Below are 24593 nucleotides of genomic sequence, written 5' to 3'. Positions count from 1 at the left end.
GACTTTCTCGTACACTATTCGGGGAGTGAGCAGTGTGATGGAGGGCACCGCATTAAGCGAGCAAAAGCTATTGCTTGCATTACACGTTTCTCATGGTTTATCGTCGTTCCACTGATCGGCCTGTTGTGCGTGGTTGCCTTTTGTTTTCTCGTCGATCTCTCACTCCCTTCGTTAATGTGACAGTTGCCATGAAATGGCGGAAACTACTGTTCTCCACAAAGCTGGCTGTGATCAACGCAGTAACACATAGAAAAAAGAAAACTGACATCGCTGCTGACTACAGTATTCCAAGGAGCACGCTGGGCATTATCTAGAACAAGGCTGACATAAGGGCCTAGGTGCCCAAGAGGCTTCAAATGCCTGATGAGTATCCACAGCTTTGTATGCAGACGCTGAGGCGCTGTTTGCATAGGTGCTGCATTTTCATCCTGATAACTTGCCCCTGCATGTAACCCACAACCTCGTCTACAAACCACAAAAAAAAAAAAGAGGAATAGTGTATTGTGGTAAAGCAGCCTTCAATTCAATATGGTGAATCAGTGCCATGAAGGTATATATCGAATAATATGATCATCATCATCATCATCATCATCAGCCTGACTACGTCCACTGCAGGACAAAGGCCTCTCCCATGTTCCGCCAGTTAACCCGGTCCTGTGCTTGCTGCTGCCAATTTATACCCGCAAACTTCTTAATCTCATCTGCCCACCTAACCTTCTGTCTCCCCCTAACCCGCTTCCCTTCTCTGGGAATCCAGTCAGTTACCCTTAATGACCAGCGGTTATCCTGTCTACGCGCTACATGCCCTGCCCATGTCCATTTCTTCATCTTGATTTCAGCTATGATATCCTTAACCCCCGTTTGTTCCCTAATCCACTCTGCTCTCTTCTTGTCTCTTAAGGTTACACCTACCATTTTTCTTTCCATTGCTCGCTGCGTCGTCCTCAATTTAAGCTGAACCCTCTTTGTAAGTCTCCAGGTTTCTGCTCCGTAGCTAAGTACCGGCAAGATACACCTGTTATATACCTTCCTCTTGAGGGATAGTGGCAATCTACCTGTCATAATTTGAGAGTGCTTGCCGAATGTGCTCCACCCCATTCTTATTCTTCTAGTTACTTCAGTCTCGTGGTTCGGATCTGCGGTTATTACCTGCCCTAAGTAGACATAGTCTTTTACAACTTCAAGTGCACTATTACCTATCTCGAAGCGCTGCTCCTTGCCGAGGTTGTTGTACATTACTTTCGTTTTCTGCAGATTAATTTTAAGACCCACCTTTCTGCTCTCCTCTTCTAACTGATATATCGAATAATATGATATATCGAACTAATACGCTGGCTTCACTGTATGTAGCAGGGTGTGACCTTACCTCATTGGCGAGTGTGAAGGTGCCCCAGTGCACTGCCAGCGAGGCACGGCTGCGAACATCCTTGTGAATAAGCACAGCTTCCTCCGGGTTCACGTGTTGATACTTCATGAACCACCTGAAAAGTATGCGGTGAGGTATGTACGGTAATGCTACAAGGCATAACGTTCATCTTATGCCACTTATAACATAAATTGCAGCCTTTCTCAATACACTTGGCTACTTATTCACTGAAAAGCATTCACCAGAGCTAAGTAGTGAGAAATTTGTTTCAACAACCAACTTAAGCTGAACGTTAATGCCATACTCTGCGGCCACAAAATTGCTGAACCTGCGGGAAGCTGACCAATCAGTGCTCCTACTGCAGAAAAGACCGTTCGAGAGACCCGAATAGAACAACCCCTTTTATGATAGACATGGTTCACGCCTTTAGAGTTCTCGTCGGCGTGCACTATTCAAGAAGCAGTAGCTTCATGCAGACTTCTTTGACAGAGGTCTGCAACAACTCCGCTGTTAGTGGTGGAAGACATTTCTATGATCACAAAGTGGGAGGAAGCTTTTGAAGATCCTGAAGACGATCCACCAGATCTTGAAGATGAATGCACGCCAAAGACGACAGTTCCAGACCTAATAATGTCATCACCATCATGCATGGAAGCAAGACTAGGCCGATTCATTACGCGAATAGAAATAAAAGAAAGCCCGAAAGAAGCAAGCCCCTTGTACAGGCCTCTGCTCTTCGAACAAGCTGCTGACATCAAGGTTGAAGGGAGTGCATTTGTGCCAAAACCACAAATGAGACAACCTAAACAAAGGCAGACAAAGAAGGCTCATGCTTCCAAGGCAAACACAGCTAAGATGAAAAAATCGAGAAAACTCGTCAGAAATAGCTACTGCAGGCTCTCGTGGACAAGTCGGTGTAACGGATGTTTATGGGAATTAATATCGATCATCGACCGCACAAGTTCATTGAAAGCAACGCATTAAAAAGCACCCATGTGGAACAAGCGTCGGAAACATCGCTGGAAGGCCAGGCACAGGTTGAAACCCACATTGATTCTATGGATTGACTTAGACCTGCTACTAGAACTTGTGAACATACAATGTGTACTTAGAACTCGTGTGTTAGTGATCTTTGTTGCCAGCTGTTTAGTTTACCACACATCATAGGCCTAGGTTGCACTCAAAGCAGAAACACCATAAGAGCATTGTTTTGTTCTTCATAGTGAAAAAAAAATATTGCATGGAATATTTGGAACTGAAGCATTGGAGAAAGCCTAATTCATTTACAACAATGAACTATATTGCAGGCAAATATAAATATAAGTTGAGTGACCGCGATTCGACAAAACAAACTGATAGTTCGATGCAAAGAAACGAAGTGCACTAAGTTCATTTCATCTAGTGCAGTTTTATAAAAGAAGATGCATTTGTACATGCATATATTTACAACATTAGACGTTGTGCAACTGCTTCATGTTAGACACACAAATATTTGCATTTGAAAACGTGGGGCTAATAACTGCTCTCAAAGGCTCATTTGCTGCTCCAAAGTGGCATTTTATCTGCTCCAGGAGATGCATCAAAATGGCTTCGATCAAAATGACATGACTACACTTAAGTGTAGAAAGAGAAAAAAAATCTGAATTCATTACCTTAGCATTGTCCCACTTGGGGAATTATTACTTTACTACTATATGATTTTCAGTAACATCAGTAGCCAGATAGAAATCCTTCATTTAAATGTTTTGCAACACTGTTATTAACTTTACAGTTGAAAACTTGCCTAACTATCAGATTGGTTTTCTTCTTTCGAATTGTATGCATAACAATATGCGACTCAATAAAACTTCAGAGCTATATTGCACAGCCAGCAGCAGCACATACCTGTTCATTTAACTGGCACACAACCCATTTAATTATTCTTTGGGTATTGCAGATATGAGCTTGGGACACACTGCACAGCTTTAGAACTAACTGTTGGTACTCCTACAAGTTAGATAAAAAAAGGTGTGAATGAGGTGGACAAGTGTCTGTACTCATATGTTCCTTATGCTGATTATTATGGCTTCGTTTGCTGTGGTTAACAAGCAGTACAGTTAAGTTATTCAGTGTTTTCACCTGGGTTCGTAGGCTCCAATGGGAATGGCGGCCAGGTCAAAAGGTCCGTATCTCTGGCCAATTTGCTTGAACACGTCACAGTAGCCTGTGTCGCCCGCAAAGTAGAATCGGTACTCTGGGCTGATCACACACCAACCTCCCCACAGCACCTGGAATGGCATGGCAATGACAAAATAATGGCAATGCAGCTGTAGCTTTGTAATCCTCATTGAAGCACTCATATCGCAACAATAATAGAACTGAATGAAATAAACTGAAAATGTTTCTTGGCTGCATCACTATTACATTGCAAAAGTAACAATAAAATGAAACATAAAAAAAATTTACGTTAATAAAATATTCCTTTAGAACTCTACTGTAATTAGTTTTGTCATCATACAACCGTTGTCAGAAGGAAAATAGGAGATTAAGGTTTCGCGTTTGCATTTTGAACCAGCCTTGGGCGTCAGCAGAAATTTGTCTTGGCGGGTGCAAAACCGTGCAGCATTATGATGAGAGCGGGGAGAGGGGGGGCACTGGTGTGGCACTTGGGATGGGGGGATTGCTTGTGTAGCTTGATGGGGTCAAGTATGTCCTTTTTGCGACCCCCTGCCAAGGCCCATGACACCAAAACTTGAGTATCTGAACATTAGTTCGACATCACAGATTTAGAAGTGTTCCTTTCGACTTCTGGCCATGTCGGCTAAATAAAACTTCCTATACCTTGACGTCCTTTTAGAATATAATAAAAAAAACGTCTGTGGCTCTTTTAGAACACAATGAGACTATATTTAGTGAAAAACAATAGCGTAATTACCAGCACGCACCATCAAAACGTGTGACGTCACAGCGAGTTGGTGCGAGAACCTCAATGCAGTGTGGCCGCCTGCATTTTATTTTTGCATTTCATTTTTTTCATGTGCAAAGATTCTCATGTACTAGGAGTGCTGTTCATGCAACAGTGAAAAATAAAAAAGTTTGCTAAAGTAGTTTGCATCTTCATTACAAAGAAGTACATATGCGTTTTGTGACAATTTTCTGTAACTGCATCATGAAGTGATTTTGTGATAAGGACTGGAGGGTGAGTACATTGAGAATATAGGGGCAGCCAACTGTCTTACAGAAAAACACTTTATATCTCACTTTAAAAACGTGCTAAGTCATGAAGACAGTATTGCAGGAGGGACAGCACCCATTACAAAAAAGTCACAATTTTGCCATAAGTATAATATCAAAAGATTAGAATGTTATGCAAAGTAAGGCTAGCAGCTAAATTCATTAGAATTCTATCTGGAGGAACTTCTACAAAATGCTGGCATAGAGAAATACAACCACTCCAGGGAACAGACCAGCTTTCATGCTCTCAGTCGCTTTGACATGACACAACTGGTAAGGGCATTGCACGTATGTATGAGCTGTCTACTGATCTCACATGATTAAGTGCATACTATTTTGATCAAAGTGGGTGATTGTTGTCTGAGCGATGCAGCACCCCGGCACCCCTTCGTGCTCCTTTGCCCAATGGAGTTGGCTGGCGCATATCATCTCTGCTTGAGCTGATCCCGTCGGCACCATTTGCGATATTTCACTCGCACATAGCGCATATAACACACAGGGCAATGTTATCAGTTTGTACTTTATATGTATTTTATATGGCACCAACAAAAATGCGCTTAGAGTGTTCATATAATCACTACCGCAATAATACATAAAAGCTGTGCATATATAGAATAAAATATGATGACACTGATTGATAAATGTAGTTGACTAGACGACCTACTGTATAATGTAGACAACCAGTGGTGCAGTTGGAGTTACAGAATAAGTGCTTTGGGAAGCAAACGCAGTTGGGGATGATAGAAAACAAGAGTTTGTGGTGAGGTTGAATAAATTCAAAGGCCAAACATCGAATCAGACAATGCTTGACAGAGGTAACGTGAGATGGAGAAGGAAAGCCTCTGCTTGGCTGTGTGCACATGCTGATTAAGGTATGAGTAGAGTAGAGTACGTGAAATTTAATATCCCATTTGTAAGACGTGAAGTCAGTTTTAGAATGACATATCAACCTCTAAACTGACTTTTCTAAAGTTTCAGTGAAATATTGTTAATTGGTGAAAAAACAAAACAAAATGTCAGTCTTCATTAAAGTTTGTTTTGTTTTGATTGTGGTGTTTTATATCAATCCCATAAATTTCAGTGCATTTTAGCTGCCTTCAAACAGCACTTTTTTTTTGACAAAGCAGGATGGTGTCTTCAAGTAGTTTTGCAGGTTGCATTGACTGTTTAGTTGGGTCGCTCAAATGTCTGACACATTCTTGGGTCAATAAGAAACCCAGCTAGAACAGATGTCATCGCATTATATTCTTACGTGCAGAGGAGACTGAGACGTGTACGGCTGAAGGGCACGTTTTTTAGGTCGCGAAAGTGAGCGAGTGCAGGAGCAGCCAACTGGTTGGATTCCTCTGCATCGTCTTCTTCAGTCTAGCTGTAATTCGAGGCAGCCAGCACGTTTACTCATCTTCATTTTGCTCGCTGATAAATGCAAATTTCTCTCCTTACAGACGAACCTTGCCGCACAAGTTAAGGGATTCATCTTGGCGTGAAGAACTTCAAGCGAGCGACATAGCTTGGGTTTTAGCAGCTCTTCGAGCACTCGCCAACAGGCAAGCTATTACGTACCTGACCTCGGTGAGTTTGTTGAGAACAACAAATGGTCCATTGTATGTTGACAAAAACTTCTGGCACAACCCGCACTTCCGCACTGGCTTCCATAGCTACATTAAAACCCCGCGGTGATAAGTTACAGGATGGTGGCAAATGTTCTAGCGTGTTTTCGATCTGTCTTGTGATGCCAAAGTCCGTAAATGAGCGATACGACGCGCCTCTTCAGCAAGGCAGAAGGTTTCACAGATTGTGAAGTTTTCGTGAGAAAAGAAAGGCAAAACTGCGTTGAGGGTGTGCTGCTACAGGCATGTATACAGCAAGAAGAAATGACTGTAGTTAGTAGTCTCATGCGTAGCAGTGTTGGGCGCATACATAATGAAAGGGAGTATGTCATCCAAGTTATTGTGGTCGGATGGAACATACTTCAATTGTACGGTTGGTGCGCTCCCCGAGTCTATTTGTTTGCTGATGGTAGGGTGTTGAGTGACACAAGTGTGAGTCGCACAAACGCAGCAGCTCTTCTACCATATTCGCCGTGATTCGTCGTCTGTGATCACTGATGATAAGTGATGACGTCAGACGATGACGTGTTGCAGCAGGAACGGCGAGACGTCGCAGGCAGTTGCAGAGGGCAAGGCCACTGTCTCGCAATAGCGCGTGATATTTTGGGAAAGGGCTTATGAAGTTAATGCCCACTTGTTGGAAAGATGTTCATGGTGGTGGAATCAGCTGTAGGAAACCAGCTGGAGCAGTAATATATTCGTAGCAACTTTTAGAGATTGCATTAAACGGGATGACACCCGATTTTCGGTCATAATATGTACCGTGGTAATTCCCACAGTACAGATTAGTATAACCGAAATGTATCCTTGTGCGTTTACAAACAAGCTGGTAAAATTTCAGCGCTTGTGACAGTGCACTTAATTTATGATTAAATATTCGAGTGTGCTTTAAGAATCTGGCAACAGTAATGGGCTTGCTAGTCATGATGCACCAGCTGAATGCTATGCGGGCGTTTGCATTCCAGCAAACGAAATCATTTCCTGGTTGGCAGTACATGCAATCAAGCTTTACAGGTGGTTCGGCTTGTCATTGTAATTGAACTATTCAGAGCAGCTGAGCAATGCGGCGGGGTGCAGCAGCAACACAATGATAAGGTGGCTAATTTGGTTGCTGATGGCGACTGCGCTCCATGCGGCATACGTCACACAAGTCAATGCAACATGCTGGTTGCCGACAGTGGGCAGGGTTTTTAATAAAGTGTGCGACTTATAGTGCTGATTCTGAACTAAATTATTGCTGCACAGTCCATTTTTCATGTATGTATATGCACACTAAAGCCTCTGCTGTTACTTTTCGCTGAAAGCTGCAAATTATTGGGTGACTGTGTCGTGGCCCCTTTAAAAGTATTTTATTGCGATAGCAATTATATGGACACTCTCGGCTGGATTTTGCCGCCAGCGTTGGTGTCACTCACCATATATGTATGCGTATCTATATATATATATATATATGAAAATGCCAGAAAGAAAAACAAAAAACAAAAACTGTGGTGTGCAAAATCGAACCTAGGTCCTCTGAATAGTAAATGCGAGGCATTAACCACTGCGCCACCGAGGAGCAAGTCCTTCAACGTTAAAATGGCAAGCTCTTTATATCTACCACTTACCGCTGCTGATGGGCACCTCGGGGGGAGGGGGAATTGTGTTTTCAGCATTACCAGCAAGATGGCGCAAAGAGCATGCGTTGCCATGTTGCCGGCGCGTGTGCTAATCTCTCACACGTACTTTTCCCTGCTTAGAGAAGGGGAGCAACGTTGCCTCGTGCACCCTTATCTCATGGTGAGGAGAAGGGGAGGATCGTATGCCTTGGCTGGCCTCAAGCATTACTTGGAACGATTCTGTTGTAGTTACCAGGTGCAAGAAGGTCACTGCAATCTTTGCAGTCTCCGTTTGCAAAAAGCGCGTGCTTTTGAGACAGCGAAGCGACAACTGAGATGCTTATTCGCATGCATCTGTACCTGTGAGCACGTTTCGTGCGTCATTGGTTCGTGAGAAACATGGGGCACGTTTGATCTGCTTTCTATTCTGTGTGTGACCTTCCGATTTGTTGCTATCGAGTTCATTGCTTCGCCTTTGCGGCAAAGCTGCGACTGTTCCAAAATCACTGCCGCTACATGTTTACGTTTTCAAAAGGGCACAATGGGCTCGTTTGTTTCAAGTTTTGTTCAGCAAGGCCTCTGACCTTGTTGTCGTCGCTGATAGTGCGTTTGCACCAGTGCTGCGCTGGCACGAAGACAAAGGAGAGGTCGTTGTCCTCGGTGGCCAGGTGGCCCTCATGCCACCAGTCGAGCTCCACCACGTTCTCACAGCCCAGCTGCTCCATCCAGGCTGTCAGGCCTAGCGGCACAAACCACCGCAACGTTTCTTCGAACCTGTATTGTCATCATTATCAGTTAGTGTAGAGCTATGAAAGTTACAGTTAGAGTGTACAGTGTACAGTTAGAGTCAGATATGAAAAATGTGAAAATGTGTCCCTACAGTCGAAAAACTATCGGTATACACCCTATTTTTATTCGTCACTCTGACCACTCTGAAAAGGCTGTTCAGGGGAAGATATAAGCTTCAACAGACAGAAGCTTTGTGAACACAAGGTGTCACTGGAGATGACATTCGACAAGCAGGCTTGTCATTCATCAAGGCTGTAACAGCCTTGAAGAAGGCAAGTCAGCATTGAAGCCTTGTAGAAAACAAGTTCACTTGCAGGAATGTCAGCTCTGGCTACACCCTGCGTTCACCAAGTTGTCATCTGACCCCTCTCACAGTTCCTCTTTAACAGTTTTTTATGTTTACAGTGAGACATTAAAGTCAACATGATCACCTTTTCTCTTACATTGAACGTATGTGCATCATGCATGCTATTATTTAAGGGGTGGTGCCATCGAATTTCAAGGCTAAAACAAGCCTCTTGTGGGTTTCCTCTATATGCTAGGACACTCCACACAAATGGTCAGACGCAGCAAATGTTTAAAATATATTTTATTTCACCTCTAAAGTGTACCTAAACGCTCCTTCTGCCAACCGAAGCCCATCAAAAGTGCGTCCAGAACTGTCGTAGCTTTGTAGGAAGGGCAACGAAAGTTGTAGTGACGTCACACCAGATATTTAGTGAGCATAGGCGTGTGCAGATTTCCCCTTCAGGGAGACGAAGGTTCGCCGCAGGGCACCCCTTCCCCATTATGTCATTGTATGGGGCTGACTGCACTCTTCCTAAGTCGCAGCGCCCCCTCCCTATTAAATCAATGTGAGGGGCTGTGTTTTCACCTTCCTTCGCCTGTAGGTGACTACAGGAGTGGCCGCCCCTTGTCCCCCCTTCCCGTGCGGCGCATGCCAATTGTAGTGAGGCGAGTGACCTCAGGAGACCTTTGCTATGTATGTACCGGCAAATCATCACGGCTGCTGCACGTTTATTTTGCAGGTGCTTGGTTGGCACGTGTGTGCGACAGCAGACGATAATAGGCACGACGTGCGTCACATCCTTGTGTAGTCACGGGACCAAGCCACCAACACTTCTACGTCACAGGTCAATTCGTCTTCCAGAAACCAACAGTTGTCCAGATAAAACAGGTGATATTAATTTATTTAGCGAGAATAAATGAATCTTGGTGCATGTATCATGCTTCCTGGAACTATAAGGAATGCTTGCAGCAAAGAATGCGCAAGCCACAAATATGGTGGCACCCCCCCTTTAAGCGTAGCCTACACTTTCACAAAATAAAGTCAGTTGAGGGTTGATATAATGATGCTCATTCATTCTGGATGTCTTAGATGAATATGGCAGTTGCGCTCTTCTACTTTTCAGTCTCAGCTTCATCACTGAATTTGGGAGAATCTCATTACTTTGCAAATAATACTTGAGGCCGCTTTTTGAAATCTCAAAGCTTCAATGAGTTCATCGCATAAAGTACTTAAATTTGCCCATCTGACTTCATTGCCTCAATTCACTAATTAACAAGTTAATTAATGTAACCTAATTAGTGCTCCAAATGATGTCTTCAACTATCTTAAGATGCCTGTGGCTACAGAAAAGCCAAATGTAAAGATAAGGAATGAATACCACACTTTTCTGATTTTTTAAATATATTGGACACACTTCCTAAATACCCGGTGTAATTCCCCGGGTAAAGGCATGTGACAGAATCATTGGATTCTATTAAACTCCAGCATATCACTGTCACAATTTTACAGAAGCTTGTCAGAATTTTTTTTATTAAGTAGTGTGAACCACCACTGCTGCAGAAATCATTCTATGCTGTCTCTCTTTTTCTTTGGTGCTACTATGAGGCAATGGAAATAACTCTTCCTACCTTCACAAGTGCTACTTGAGTGAAATGCGAAATTTTCACATGAAACATCAATGAATAGATGTCATAAAAAACTGTGCATACTCTGCACAGAATCTTTCACAACGCTCTGTGCACTCTGGGCATATGGCAACTGTATGATAGGCTTGATCATTTCACATCACATGTAGCTTCAGAAACTTAGTATATGCTTTGAAAAAAAAAAACAACAAGAAAAGACATAACTTATGTAACGTTTTCTGCGTGAATTGAGAACACAGCGTGTTTCAAATACCACGAAGCACAGTTTCAATATAGAAGAACGTTGTTACATGAAGTACACCTAGTGCATATTATTCCCAGTATACTGCAGTAGCCACCACTCTTTTTTCGTTCAGTTCAGGTTAAGGTAATTAGTCTTAATTATGATTCTAACTCTGCAAGTACTCACCTAATCAATCAAATGTCAATGAGGTGTATGTAGGCTTGCTCTAATGACATCTAACTGCACTATTTTCAAGCAACATACTAATTAAGAGTTCATTTTTTCTGACTGTTAAAAAAAGCACGCAAAATATGAGAAATAATGCATGACTGCGGTTCCACCTGCGAAAGGTTGGAGCACAGTCTTGACTTGCTACGTGACAGTGATCCTGATTGAGGGTGCTGCTTTCTGGTGTGCACTGCACTATGGTCACTTGTCATTTTTCAGATTTCGTGCACTTTGTTTATTAGGGGAAAAAAAAAGCAAGCATGCAATTAGTACGTTGTTGAATATAGCGCAGTGTGATATCATTAGAATGTGCCTACATATGCCTCGTTGCCATTTTAATGATTAGGTGAGTACTTCTGTTAGAAACATAATAAGGACTAATAAACCAAACCTCATTGACGAAATAATGTAGTAGTGGTGGCTACAGTATCCTGGGAACAATCTCAGCCCCACAGTATTGTGCCCCCACAATGTGCCATTGGCAGTGTGTTCTGATGTGCATCTATCAGGGCAAAGCCCTGTACAGTGAACAAGTGCAGCTGTGTTTCAATCAATAAAGGCTTGAAAGCTCTTAAGTAGTGGTGTGCGAGTGTGCGTTTATTTCATATTTGGTGTGTTCTAAACGCTCTAGTTGTGGCTCGAAAAAAACAGACATGCAGATTCCAGCATAAAATAAATGCTTCAATCTGCGGTTATTTGAGGGAGCCTGTAACTTAACGTTATTACTTGGAATAAAAAGTTAACTAAAGATGGTTATTTAGTGCTTAGTAATGAAAAAATGCATGCTGTAGCATATACACACGACTTCCACTTAAGCAGCAAGTAAAAATTTGTGTGCATCATGAAAAAAATCTTCGTTTGAGTTAGCTGGACACCCGGTAAATACTTGCATGACCAGAAATATATATAAACGAGCAGGCTATCCCAGCTTTCATTTAATTTAAAACCACGTTTTTTGACAACTCGATCGACCTCTCTCAAAGAAGGACACTGCTCACCTGGCATTGAGCTGGTGTACGGTGTTGAGGTCTAGGTGGTCGTAGTGGTTGTGGGAGATGACGACCGCATCAATTCGAGGCAGGTCGGCAACAGTGCAGGGAGCCTCGCGGAAACGCTTGGGCCCCAGTAGCTGGCTGGGCGAGGCGCGCTCGCTCAGCATGGGGTCCGTCAGCACGTTGACGCCTTTCATCTGAAGCAGCGCTGTGGAGTGGCCGAGCCACGTGATGCGCACTCCCTCCATGGGCGGATCCTGGAACCGAGGCTTCAGCACTGGCAACACCAAGTCCAGCTCCTGCGAAGGAATCATCCCAGTGGCTACATTGTGAGGCACGTAGACAATCTGTTGCTCACTTGTGGAAAAAAAAAAAAAACACGGCATCAAATTTAATGTGACTTGCTCGCACCTACATATAGCAGGGCTTCTTTGCATCAGCTTGTGTTCATTGCCTTCCAGCCCCACAATATGCCCCCCACAGAAAATGCACAGACTCGATTTGTAGACCACAAAAATACTTGCTGTTGACAGTCATTAGTTCGTGGGATGCACTACTTCACTGCAATGTGCTTAGATAATGCCATAATTATGAAGATAACCAAATAAGCATAGCTGGCATTGGCATGAAAGGAATACTGTGAGGTGGCGGTGGCCGAATGATCAGAGCATCAGGATGCCGTGGGATTTCAACCACACTAGTTAAACGCAAGCTGCGCACATAATTTAACTAAAGATGAAAGTGAGACAACTGTCGGCCCTGACGCTTTTGTTAAACTTCTTGTTTGCTTCAATACTACGTGCCGATACATCTATGAAAATTTCAGCAAGAATCAAGCTTTACTGAAGGTGTATAGGCATGAAGCTTTGGCTGTAGAAAAGCAAAACGCAACGAAGAAGAGCTGGAAATGAAGAATGCACCTGCTTTGGAGGCACGTTGCTGTTGTCGCGCGACAGGCCAAACTTGAAGATGTTAGTGACCGTGGGAGGTCGCCACGTTGGCCATGGGTTCTGGAAGCGTCCGTTCACGCACACGGAGCGTTGAAGGTTGACCTGGCCTTCGGGATGCAGCAGTGTGTTGCGTTTAATGGTGTGGACACCTGGGAGGTCGCCTCCACTACTACGCCCACTGGGCACCTGAGCAATGTGAAAACAAGAAGGTCGAAAGGCTAGTCAAGAAAACAAGTAGCAAAAAATATTGCAGCACACTCAAACCTCATTATAACAAACTCTCATCTGCCACAGAAATACTTTTGTTATATTCAAGGAAAGAAGTGGTCACTTGAGGACCCACTTTCTTTGTTAAACACAATATTAATGAGATTTAACAGACCATTATGCCAAGGAAATATCCAAAAATGGGTTATAAACGACTTACAACACTGTATTTATGGCAAAGCGTCACTTCGTTATAACCTATAATTCGTTACATCGAGGTTCGAGTGTAATCGGTTCACTCACTGGTGCACGTGTTGTGCATGGAAGAGCAATACAAACAATTCAAATTGAGGTTTAAACATTCAAACGCTCTACATTGGGCTTTGAGAAGCACTGTAACAAGAAACTCTGCATTAGGTTTGACCATAATGTCATGTTGGCTTAAAGGAGTGTCAACATATGTGTATTGGACTATCCACTTTCAATGAAATATAATTTCCAGGACCTGAATGCCACAGCAAACATACTGCCATGCTTCAGAACACCCCAAATAATTCACTATAACAGCTATCTTTCCAAAACAAACGGTATAGTTTCCAGAGGTTATCTTGTGTTGCCACATCAACACCCAGTAGGTGGTCACGTGGGAGCAGCACAATGCCTCAGTTTTGTCACTTGCTCCAGCACACTTGGTCATTGCTCCTACATCAATCTTTATCGCAAGCAAAATAATTGGCCTACTTAGTTTTGCTAAAGCAATTTTCGAAAAGGATCATCATTCGTGGTTGATTCATCAATATGCCCACTATATTTTAGTTAGGCTTTTGCATATATGCACCATGTGAGTCAAGTAAATGCTACCTTAGCCTTTATGTTAAGTAATCACAGACGATCATTCCTGATACATTTTGGCATACGTCAACAAGTGATTGTGCACTCGAGGAAAACAAAAGCCGGAAGGGGAAGGAGCAGCCAAAGCACGCAATGCTTCAATCTCTTTACATGATGCAGCTCTTGTGTACTATCGGAGCAGACTACATTGCAAATTTTGGTCTGTCTGTCTGTGTGTCTTTTCTGCTTTTTTGTCTGTCACCCAATTCGGTAGAATGGCAAAAGTTTAAGACCCTCCTAAGCGACCAGCCATCTAGATCTGGTTTCTGCATTCATACGTTCTGGAAAAGTCAAGGAATTTGGACCCTTTTGGAAAAGTCATGGAAAAGACAGGCACGACATTGGCACGAGTGGAAATTACTGCAGACGTCTGATGCAACACAAGAATGATGTCGCCAAGGGCCACACAGTGACAAATGCACTCGCAGAGCATGCCGAGAAGACGGGCCATGAGATAAGCTGGGACAACGCACGCATCTTGGCCACGGAGAAGAATTTTACAACCAGACTGAACCTCGAATCACTAATCATTCAGACGACAAGTAACACAATCAATAGATCATCTGGCACACTAAACCACGTGTACTCCCGGACTTTGCGTCATGCGCTCAACGTTACATAAGAACCTGTTGCTCAGCCGTCATTCCATTGTGAACAAGGGACCTGTACGGGTCCCGAAACGTCTTGTTTTGTTTGACATTGGTCAGTGATCTGTTTTATTCAACAAAAGACAGGGAATGCCTGAAAAACCTGGCCAGGTCACGGAAAGTGACAGCAGTTCTGTGCGAACCTCACAAAAATAAGCTATACCATTGATCAAAGCTTGAAAAGTCTCTCTCTCAGGTGCAACTACAGTAAGCTGCTAGAAGGCATGTAAAATAAAAGAAGACAGTGCACAACTATTGCTTCTAAGCGCGAAGGGATACACTGACCCATGAAACACAAAGTTTACTGATGTTCCGGCACCCGATATGGGAGAAAGTGTTGTACACAATAAAGGCCACAAGAAAGGCACACCGTACTTAAGTACGCCTAAATACGTGACGTAAGCAGTGAGAGTACATTGTCAGAAGCATTCCATCACTCCTGCTCAGCATATGTACAGTCGTCTGTACCTGGATTCCAGGTGCAGACATGCTGCAAGCTCCTTTTAAATGCGGAGCATTTTACAGTCGCATATACTCGCAAATCCGGCATCCGCGGTGGTGTCTACACCGCTACTGTGCATGCTCACGTCTCATGCCAACTGTCCCTCCCCCACTCTCTCGCCTCGCAAGGCCGACGCAGCCAGCATCTGCTAGTAAAAACTGACTGCTTGCGCTGCACGACCGTTCACTGACCAACTCGTGTATGTAGGCACAGGATCAGGCATTTGGAATTCAGTCAAGGGCATCTTCACTTGACTTTCGCTTGACTTGACGCTTTGCGTGACTTAAGCAGATGCAACGGAAGCAACGGTACCTTCAACCAGCAGTGGGGCACAACACAACCCAACAGTGTCCCACCACTCGTTGAAAGCAACGCTTTTCCTTCATTCAATAAATATGAATAATAAAAATGAAATAACAATTAAGCATTCCCAAACCTTAGCCAATTATGCAGCATTACTCAAGCATTTACTCGAGACCCCCCCCCCCCGCAAAGATGCAGGTTTTTTCCTTGTTCAGAACACACAAGTTTTACAAGTCAATTTGGTCGTCTGTAGATTCCGTGTGTTCACAGTTGAGGTCACGCGTTGTTTTGTGGCATCATATTTGTGTTGTTTAACTTTTACCAGTTTCACCGATCTACTGGTTCTCGCAATTGTGGCAGCCTATGGCTTAAACAAGACTAAAAAAATTTCTGCTCGGGAACTTGTCCTTCACATTGGCTAAAGCATTTTTTAGCTTCCATGTTGGTAGATCCACTATTTTGATCTGCTGCTTCTACATATCGCACGGCATATCTGACTTTTGAACTACAAGTTTACTAACGCCAGCAAATTTATTTATGTTTGTCTATGCCACAATTCCGGCTTGGCTTGAAGGCCACCTGGTTTGTCTAGGCTAGAACTGCCATCAGTAGAAGCTTGCTGGGCTACTCATGTATTTTAATAATAATAATAATAATAATAATAATAATAATAATAATAATAATAATAATAATAATAATAATAATAATAATAATAATATTAGTGATGCAACAGCAAATGTCCTCAGCTACACACTTATTGCTGGTAGCTCATGTTTCAAGGGTAGCACTTGGGTAACTTCAGCTAAATTTTTCATTTCAGTTTCGTGAGATTGTGTAAATAAATCTGCAATTATTTTTCTATGTCAGGTCCACAACACAGAGTATGTCAATCAAAGTAATGTGCCGACATCCATGATTCATCAGTGAAATCAAGGAAGCTGCTGCACCTTGACGAATCCAGTCTTGCCACCATATATTCAAACCTCGACATTTTAAATGCTGTTCCCAGCTTTCGTTGCACTCCAAGTATCAGAGCCCTGAGACATAGAATACAAACATGCACATGCTCGTCGGAAAAAGAAAAAAAAAGAAAGAAAGAAAATTTTGAAGTGTGGCTCTGTTCTTGCGATGTTCTCGTTACTCGTTGCCAAGGCAAGATACACAGAATACGCGAGTAGTATTTGTCATTCTTTGCTGAAAAGTATATTTTAGAGCTGCACGAATTAGGCGGCGAGGTGAATCAATAGTAAATACAGCAATCTAGGTCGAATCAGATCTAATCCAATCCATATCTTAAATAGTTGAGTCAGTAAATACAGCAGTTCATGTCGATGTTGTTCAATTCAATCCACATCCTAAGCAATGTGGACTACAGCCATTATGGTAAAATAGATTATACTCCAGTGGCAGATGGAATCTATATCTCTCGCAGTGCCTATACACCGATTTTTTCGGGCACAACATGAAATAAACGTTTTGTTCTCTCTTTCAAGACAGAAGACTATCGTCTGTTGACAACCTTTGCCAGTGAAACAGGCAGATACGGCGCCAGTCTTTTTAATAAAAGAGCTCGCTACCAGACACTGCCTGCATGGCGTTGCGAGGTGAGAAAAGGGGAGTGTAAAAGAAGAAAGAGAGGACGGATAGGACTCGCATGCACTATGAGAGTGTAAACGCCGCAGGGAGGAATGCCTAGACTAGAGCAAGGGGGGAGCGAGCGTAGGTTAGCAGACGCTCCCTGCAACGGTGTTGTGAGGCGAGAGAGGGGCGAGCGGACGCTCAGTAGTGGTCACCCCACACACTGGATGGAGCTCGACCTTAAGCTGCTTCACATGTAAAAGGCCGGTTGTTACATGTGTGAAGAAGAAGATGTGCCTGCAGCGAGCAGCATCGCCAACGCCCGGCTCTCTCGGCTCGTGCTTCGGTTCGTTGCTGTGCCGATCGCTGGACGCTTCTTCACGCTGTCTCGACGCTGTCTTTAACGGCTAATAAACCTCCTCACATTTGGTGGAGGTGCTGTTAATCCCCGTTGCTACACCCTGGAGCTGCGAAGCCGCACACTACCACCTGTCATGACTGCCAACGCCACTACATCGACGCCTTCGCTCCAGTTCAACTGCCCTGGCCATCCTACGCTACGGGAGCCGAAGGTCTTCAGCGGTGCGGATGGGACCGACGTCGAAGACTGGCTCAAGCACTACGAACTGGTGAGCGCCAACAATAAGTGGGATGAAGCCGACAAGCTGGGCCACGTGATATTTTATCTCACTGGCGTCGCCGAATTGTGGTTTAATAACCACAAACACAACATCCCCACATGGAGCGTCTTCAAGACGTCATGTGCTGAAGTGTTCGGTCGGCCGGCTGTCCGCAAGCAGAGGGCAGAACAGCGCTTGCGCGTCCGCTCTCAGCAGACTGACGAGACCTTTACCAGCTATATTGAGGACGTCGTCGACCTTTGTCGACGTGTGAATGACACCATGCCCGAATCTGACAAGGTCAAAAACATCCTGAAGGGCATCGACGACGGCGCATTTCAAATGCTCTTGGCAAGGAATCCAAGCACAGTTTCTGAAGTCGTCAGCTTGTGTCAGAGCTACGACGAGTTGAAGAAGCAACGCACTCTGACTAGGCGGCATCAGCCTGGTGGTGAGTTGCTGTCCAGTTTCGACTCCATGCCCGACAATTCACCATTGCTTCAGCAAGTCCGAGCCTTCGTCCGCGAGGAAGTCGCCCGCCAACTTTCCCTAGTGCCCTTTACTCACGAGACCACCACCCGTCTACCTGCCCCGCTTCGCACTGCTATATCGGAAGAGGTTGCACAAGCTGTTCCTCTTGCGCACTACGAGCCACCTCTATCTAGCCGTGGTCACTGCCCGGGTGTCGCACAGCCGGTAGGCGCTCCTGTCGCCTATCCGCCAGCCGTTCAGCCTGTGGCCGCGCCCCTAACCTATGCAACGCAGCCTGTGGCTCCTCCTGTCGCCTTTTCGCAAGAGATGCAGCCCGTAGCCGCATCGCTCACATATGCAGACGCTGTACGTAGGCTCCCGCAACCACCCTACACCACGCGCTCACAGCCCGCACACTCGGCTGCTTATACTGCACCTTGGGCGGCAGCACCAGTCGCCAATCCCTGGAGGACGCCCGATAACCGACCGATTTGCTACGCTTGCTTCACTCCCGGACACGTTGCTCGCTACTGCCGCCGTCGACCTCAGACGTTTGGCAACTATGCTCGGTCGTCGCATCCCGGCAGCCAACCCTTCATCCAATACGGGCCGGTCTCACCACCTCGCGATGCGCCTACTGACCACCTTGACTTCCAGCCGCAACGCGCACCCTCTCCTCGTCAGCGATCGCCCTCCCCCATGCGTCGCCGGCCCGAACCCTCCGACCAGGAAAACTAAGCAACGCAGTTCAAGAGGCAAGAACTGCGCCGTTTTCGAACTGTCTCAGCCCTTGCTCCTCTCCTGCTAATGTGGTCGCAGTAACTGTTGAAGGTTATTGTACTTTCGTCCTTGTGGACACCGGCGCAGTTGTTTCTGTTATTGCCGCTAATCTCTGCCGTTTATTACGCAAAGTAACGATGCCGCTTTCGGGACTGTTGCTTCACACCGCAAGCGCACAGCAAGTAACGCCTCTCGCAGCCTGCACTGCAAGAGTCTCCATCGAAGGCATTCTTTACATCGTGGAGTTTATTGTTCTTCCTGTCTGTTCGCATGACGTCATCCTTGGGTGGGACTTCCTATCCCGCCATAATGCCGTCATAGACTGCGCACGCACCGAAGTTGAGTTTTCACCCTTGTGTGATGTCCCATTACTGGTCGCTCCTCATCAGCCGCCGTAGTTGCTCGTTCATGAAGATACCGATATTCCGCCTGGAAATTTCGCCCTTGTTCCCGTTTCATGCAACGCCTACACTGACGCTACAGTTATTTTTATGCCTTCCGATATCTTCAAATGTCGTCGAGCTTTGCCGCTGCCTTTCGCAACAATTGACCTTGCCGCCGGAAGAAGCAACATGTTCGTAAGCAATCCGCTTTCCACACCTGTCACATTGCTTGCGTCACATGTTATGTTGATGAAAAACAGGGCAAAAGTGCGGCACTTGTTTTGCATGCTACTTCCACTCTGTGCCATTTTCGGGCTGTTTTTTCACAGATTGTACAGAATAATTTTTGTTACGGACTTACAGGAGTTCTTACCCTGGGCGTTCCAGGGTCGTTTGGATCGGCCCGACTGTCAAATGTGAACTGATCCGACCCCGAGGAGCATATTAGGGAACAGCGGCGAATGACGGCGGGCCTCAATTGCTGCTGCTGTTGGAGGTCCCCGCTGCCTAGCGACTGATCCGAGTGGTAGTCCGACGTGTCCGAAGGGCTAGTGGTGCCCGATTTGGGCTGCGGTGACGGTGGCGCGGACCGGCGCGGCTGTGCCTGGCTGTCGGACCGGCGCGGCTGTCCGCTCCGCGACCGTGAGCTTGTTTCACGCATGCTAGAAGCGTGTGGTGACAGGGCGGTCAGCTGCAGAGAAGACGAAACAATAACGTTAAATTTCATTCAACGTAAGTGGCATGGAAATGGGTGCTCACATTTAGTTGTGTGCATTGGAGGTTACACAGTTAAGCGATGAGGGGAGTACACAGTGCAAAAGGATTCTTGCTGTAACAGCATTACAGAATCCAGTGATTCGAAACACAGCACTGAGGCTACATGAAGAGACTAAAGAGCACTAGGAAAATGATAGTATTTTACGCCACCTAGCATATAAACAATAATAAATAAGCTCCAACAAATTTATGTTATCAATCACAACACGCATTACCATTTTGATATTCACAGTGTTTTTTGAAGGGTCTAAACACATGACCACATCAAAGAAAATTGGAACTAATTTATCTTAGTTTTTCACTATGCTATTGCATAGTGAAAAACAAATATGAATTAAGTTTTTTCTTGCATTGAGTTCGTTTGCATGAATTAGTTGGTTTTACATGCACTTTTTGCCTGTTGGTTTTCTTGCATGAAAGAAGCAAGTGGAAATTTAAGGGCTTGTTTTTCTTTGTTGGACGCAATGTTAATGAGCATTAACAGACAATGATGCCAAGAAAAGTATAGGGGATGCTATTAGAAGTAATTGTAATGATGTAAATATCAAGAAAAAAGAAGTGGATGCAAAAATAATATGCCGCTGGCACAGAATGAACCTGCGACCTTCGAATAGCCCATCAGTCACATAAAGCATGCAAGAAAACCTTATTCAAATAAAAAGTGTGTCAGTCTATAAGGATAATTTTTTACTTATTTACGCAAGGTCCTCGAAGGATCTGAAGTCAAGTATTGCATAAGGAAACTATGAAAATGAAAATATTGTTATATACATATTCACCAGTATAATAATGCATCTTATACAAGAGGTAGTTGTGAAGGTCATATTCAAATAATATAATTCAGCACTAGTAAGCAATTTATAAATGTACAGGTAATTAAACTTAAAATACGCTGACATGCCATATTCACGCAATTAACTCAAAATCAGCAATTAAACGTGCTTCTAACTGTGGTCGAAATGTCACAGAATTAACAATATTAGTTATTGTCTGGAAGACCGTTCCAATATCTAATTGCATGCGGCAGAGTGGACGAATTAAACCGAACCTGCACTCCGAACTGTCCACAACTGAGATGCAGTATATCCATAATGTAATAACAGGCTATGTGCTACATTTATCGCAAATGAGTATAAATCACACACAAATGTATGAAATGAAAGATGTTGAGGTTGAATTTACTCAGCTAGACAAAAAGGGTTATCAGTCGTACACCTTTGAATGTTAATGCACAAGAACCGCAGGAGGTCATTTAAATGTTATCTAATTATCAATGTCTTTTGCTTTTTGTGTGCCATTTTCATTCCAATGTTTTTTTTTCTGCCACAATGGCTTGTCTTTTGGCCTCACTAATTCACCAACCGTAAAAAATTGTGGACCACGCATTTCTTTGCACTGTGGAAGCATTATTAATTAAATAGAACATTCTTATAAAAGACAGGTATCTTTATATAGTCTGAAACGAAGTACAACAAAATGTGTGCAGATGTGACAGAAACACAAAACACTTAGCTATGTTTGCCCATTTGACATGTATAGAAAGCCACATCATCAAAGGGCTTCAGCAAAATTGTTTGTCCTGAGTTGTAATAATGTTGCACTTAGCATAAGCATACCAATACATCCTCAAGTTATAATTACTGTTACCATTCCTACAAATGCAACAGTCGAAGCCATGGAACAACGTTCGCTTAGTTGTGGATACATTGAGCGAAATGAAACCTAAAGCAAATACACACAAATTCTGTTGTCATAAAAAAACTTGCATACTTGGTTCCAAATGGAAAAGCTTGATTTACCAGCTCAGTTAAAAAAAATTAACTGGGTCACCTCCATTGAGGTGCTTGCAAACTAACAGCTGAGCGCAAAAATAGCAAACAATTTAAACTATTTTCTTTTACGTTTGGCCGTGTTGTGCGAGTACAAGGAGTTACTATGTTAGCAACGATCAAAAGAGCTCTAAACTCATCTCCACGTGACTTCTCTGAAAAGACAGGAACAAGGCTTTATGCTACTATAGTAAAGGCAAGCTTGGAGCCTCGTTGATATTTGTGAATACTTTCGTATGACATTGCTCAGTTTTGTTAGAAAGAACAGGAATAGCATGGTGAATTTGACAACTGCAATTGTGTGCTTGAAGTTGTCAATGTCTGTCACATATACATTGCCTCCAGGTGACGGCTGTTCCGAACTATAAATGTGCCTAGCACTATGGCTAATTTTGTCGAATCAGTAAATGCAGTGAGGCATCTGCAATGTGAAGCGCTACTGTTCAACTGCATAGCCAGAAATATATATATCTTGGGGATGGGGGGGGGGGGGGTGTTAGCCACACTATTTTGCATGTTCCTATGAGCATTTGTCTGTGTTAGTACATGTGTTTGTATACACATGCGAAATTTAAAAATCAAGCGGGATGTTAAAGTCCCCCGAATGCTATGCCACTGCCACTGCCTGAAAGATATGAAGAAACTTTACAATGGGGTGGTTTATCAGTGCGGTATTAGCTCTTTAAGTACGGCAACTAAATTTCTTGGAAACCTGCGTGATGGGAACATGTTGCTGTTTACCTGATTGTAACAAGAAGCTTTTGTTCTGTAAAATTCATATGGATTCTATTTGTACTTTCTGATGAAAACAGATGAATGAATTTTTTTTTTTTTTTTTTTCAGGGACATGCCATTCCTTCTGGATAACAGCCTTGTCTTTTAACGAACTACTGGGACAGCCTCTAAAGTGATTGTTTGTTTGTCTTGGGAAACAGCTTTTCCTCACACAATTGTGTCCGTGCTGCTCGCGCATAAGCTGTCTCATTGTTGCAATCTCGAATAAGAATAGCGCTTCCCTGGCCCCTTCAGCAAACCCGCTTAACAGCTGTTTAGGAACGACCGACTCTATCGAGGTGACCTCCAGCTGAGTCATTTCCCCTGCACCCAACGCTTTCGGACAACAGGGAGAAGCGCTTTTGTGAAAATGCTTTCGTCTTTCGCCTGACAAGACAACAAAAGACGTTTCAGTGAGCCTTATACTGAGCGAGGCTGACACCAAAGCGTGGTCAGCACCAATTAGCTACTCCAACCCAGTGACAAAATGCTGAGCGCTGGGTTTCTTTGAAGACGGATGTTGTGTAATGCTTCTTAGGAACGGTCTCATTCAAACAAGGAAGCTGAAACCGGCCGCATCGTCAACCTTTTCTTTTGTTGCTTGATTTCAACTGAGGCAAACAAGAAGTTTCTAAATCAGAATTATGATCTGGTTTACTTATGCGTACATGCTGCCGTTCATCAGCTATGGTAGGAGCGGCAACATCATTACATTATAATAAGATTTCATACACAATCATGTCAAGTATAGGGGACGTTATTGAAGGTAATTGTAATGTAAATGTTTACATTACAGTTACCTCTAATATTTACATTGCAATTACCTCTTACAATATCCCCTATACTTTCCTTGACATGATTGCCTATGAAATCTTATTAATTTTGTGTCTAACAAAGAAAATGAGCCCTTAAATGTAATTACACTTCTCTAACATCACATGTCAATCGTAGACAAAAAACGCTCATTGGCACAGAGAAAAATATATTGGGAAATGCATTCCAACGTTCAACTGTTGAAAGAAAATGGCTATATTTGCAAAAATCAGTTCTAGATTTAAGTGGCAACAGATTAAGAAGTGCGAGCCATGTGTATGTGAATATATATGTTGTGTGCAAACTGAAAGTACTTAGTTATTGAAGCAGGTACAGTGTGGGAAGCTGAGAAGTTAATTAAATGTTTACGTAAGCAGAGTTTGTCCGAGAACAAGCAACCAGCCAGCACTAGACTTAGTACTATAAGTAACACAAATAGTTCCCACAGACCAACGTACCCAGACTGTTAGCAGCGTGCAACCATATTAGTGGCGCCAAACATGCAGAGTTGGCCAAACATGAAAACTGTAAAACATTGGTGGATTGGGAAGTCTGTTTGTTCATATAATTTTACCGTGCCAGACATCTGTCAAGTATGTTTACCTCTAAATTCACATAGAGGCATGTCACCCTGGCCTATTGGAAACACACACTACTTGAATTGTATTTATTCATATCCGACACAGTCAGTTACTTCTTCTATGTAGGCACTTCACTTTTGTAATGATAGAATTCCGATGAAAGAAAAATCAACAACTTAATTCACCAGGCCTGAGGTGCCACAGAAATATGAGAATCCTTGTGAGGAATAAGTTGGCTTTGAAATACATTTGAAACATTGTCATTTGAATAAAGCACATTTGTTTACAATCATTGCTAGTTCTCTGTGAATCCACTGTATACAGACATAGATAAAACCACTACATGCAAAAAAAAAAAAATAGCATGCTGGTCTTAAATCATGGCACCAAGGTAATGGCATGCTTATATCAATTCGTGCAGTCATCTGTACTGTTAGTGAGTAAGTGCAAGAACATCAGTACCGCAACATCCTGAATTAAGCAGCAGATAATGGTATATGTGATACTAAGAAAAGTGTGGCATGTTTAGTTCC

At 43.6% G+C, this 24593-nt stretch overlaps 1 protein-coding gene and 1 long non-coding RNA gene across 11 annotated transcripts in view; one reads left to right on the top strand and one right to left on the bottom strand.

Annotated features, from left to right (window-relative positions):
• LOC119163260 (N-acyl-phosphatidylethanolamine-hydrolyzing phospholipase D) overlaps positions 1 to 24593 on the bottom strand; it is a 92816-nt gene that overhangs the window by 8143 nt on the left and 60080 nt on the right. For 7 of the 9 annotated variants that reach the window (XM_075873798.1, XM_075873796.1, XM_075873800.1 and 4 more), the window contains 6 exons: positions 19648 to 19977; positions 12875 to 13090; positions 11961 to 12253; positions 8372 to 8561; positions 3485 to 3633; positions 1367 to 1481 (listed from right to left, as the gene is read on the bottom strand). In XM_075873798.1, the coding sequence (XP_075729913.1) occupies positions 1367 to 1481; positions 3485 to 3633; positions 8372 to 8561; positions 11961 to 12253; positions 12875 to 13090; positions 19648 to 19977 (1293 nt within the window). Of the gene's footprint in view, positions 1 to 1366; positions 1482 to 3480; positions 3634 to 8371; positions 8562 to 11960; positions 12254 to 12874; positions 13091 to 19647; positions 19978 to 24593 lie in introns of those variants that run through there. The other 2 variants (XM_037415218.2, XM_075873803.1) reach the window with 2 other exon arrangements.
• On the top strand, positions 6001 to 24339 carry LOC142771866 (uncharacterized). 2 transcript variants are annotated; one of them, XR_012886179.1, is made up of 3 exons: positions 6001 to 6151; positions 9605 to 9753; positions 22736 to 24339. It is a non-coding gene; the product is annotated as an uncharacterized LOC142771866 (long non-coding RNA). The 2 variants fall into 2 exon arrangements; XR_012886180.1 differs by lacking the exon at positions 22736 to 24339 and adding an exon at positions 19650 to 19777.

Source organism: Rhipicephalus microplus, chromosome 9 (genome assembly GCF_043290135.1).
Source record: "Rhipicephalus microplus isolate Deutch F79 chromosome 9, USDA_Rmic, whole genome shotgun sequence".
Taxonomy (NCBI): domain Eukaryota; kingdom Metazoa; phylum Arthropoda; class Arachnida; order Ixodida; family Ixodidae; genus Rhipicephalus; species Rhipicephalus microplus.
This window is presented reverse-complemented; position numbering and strand designations above follow the sequence as displayed.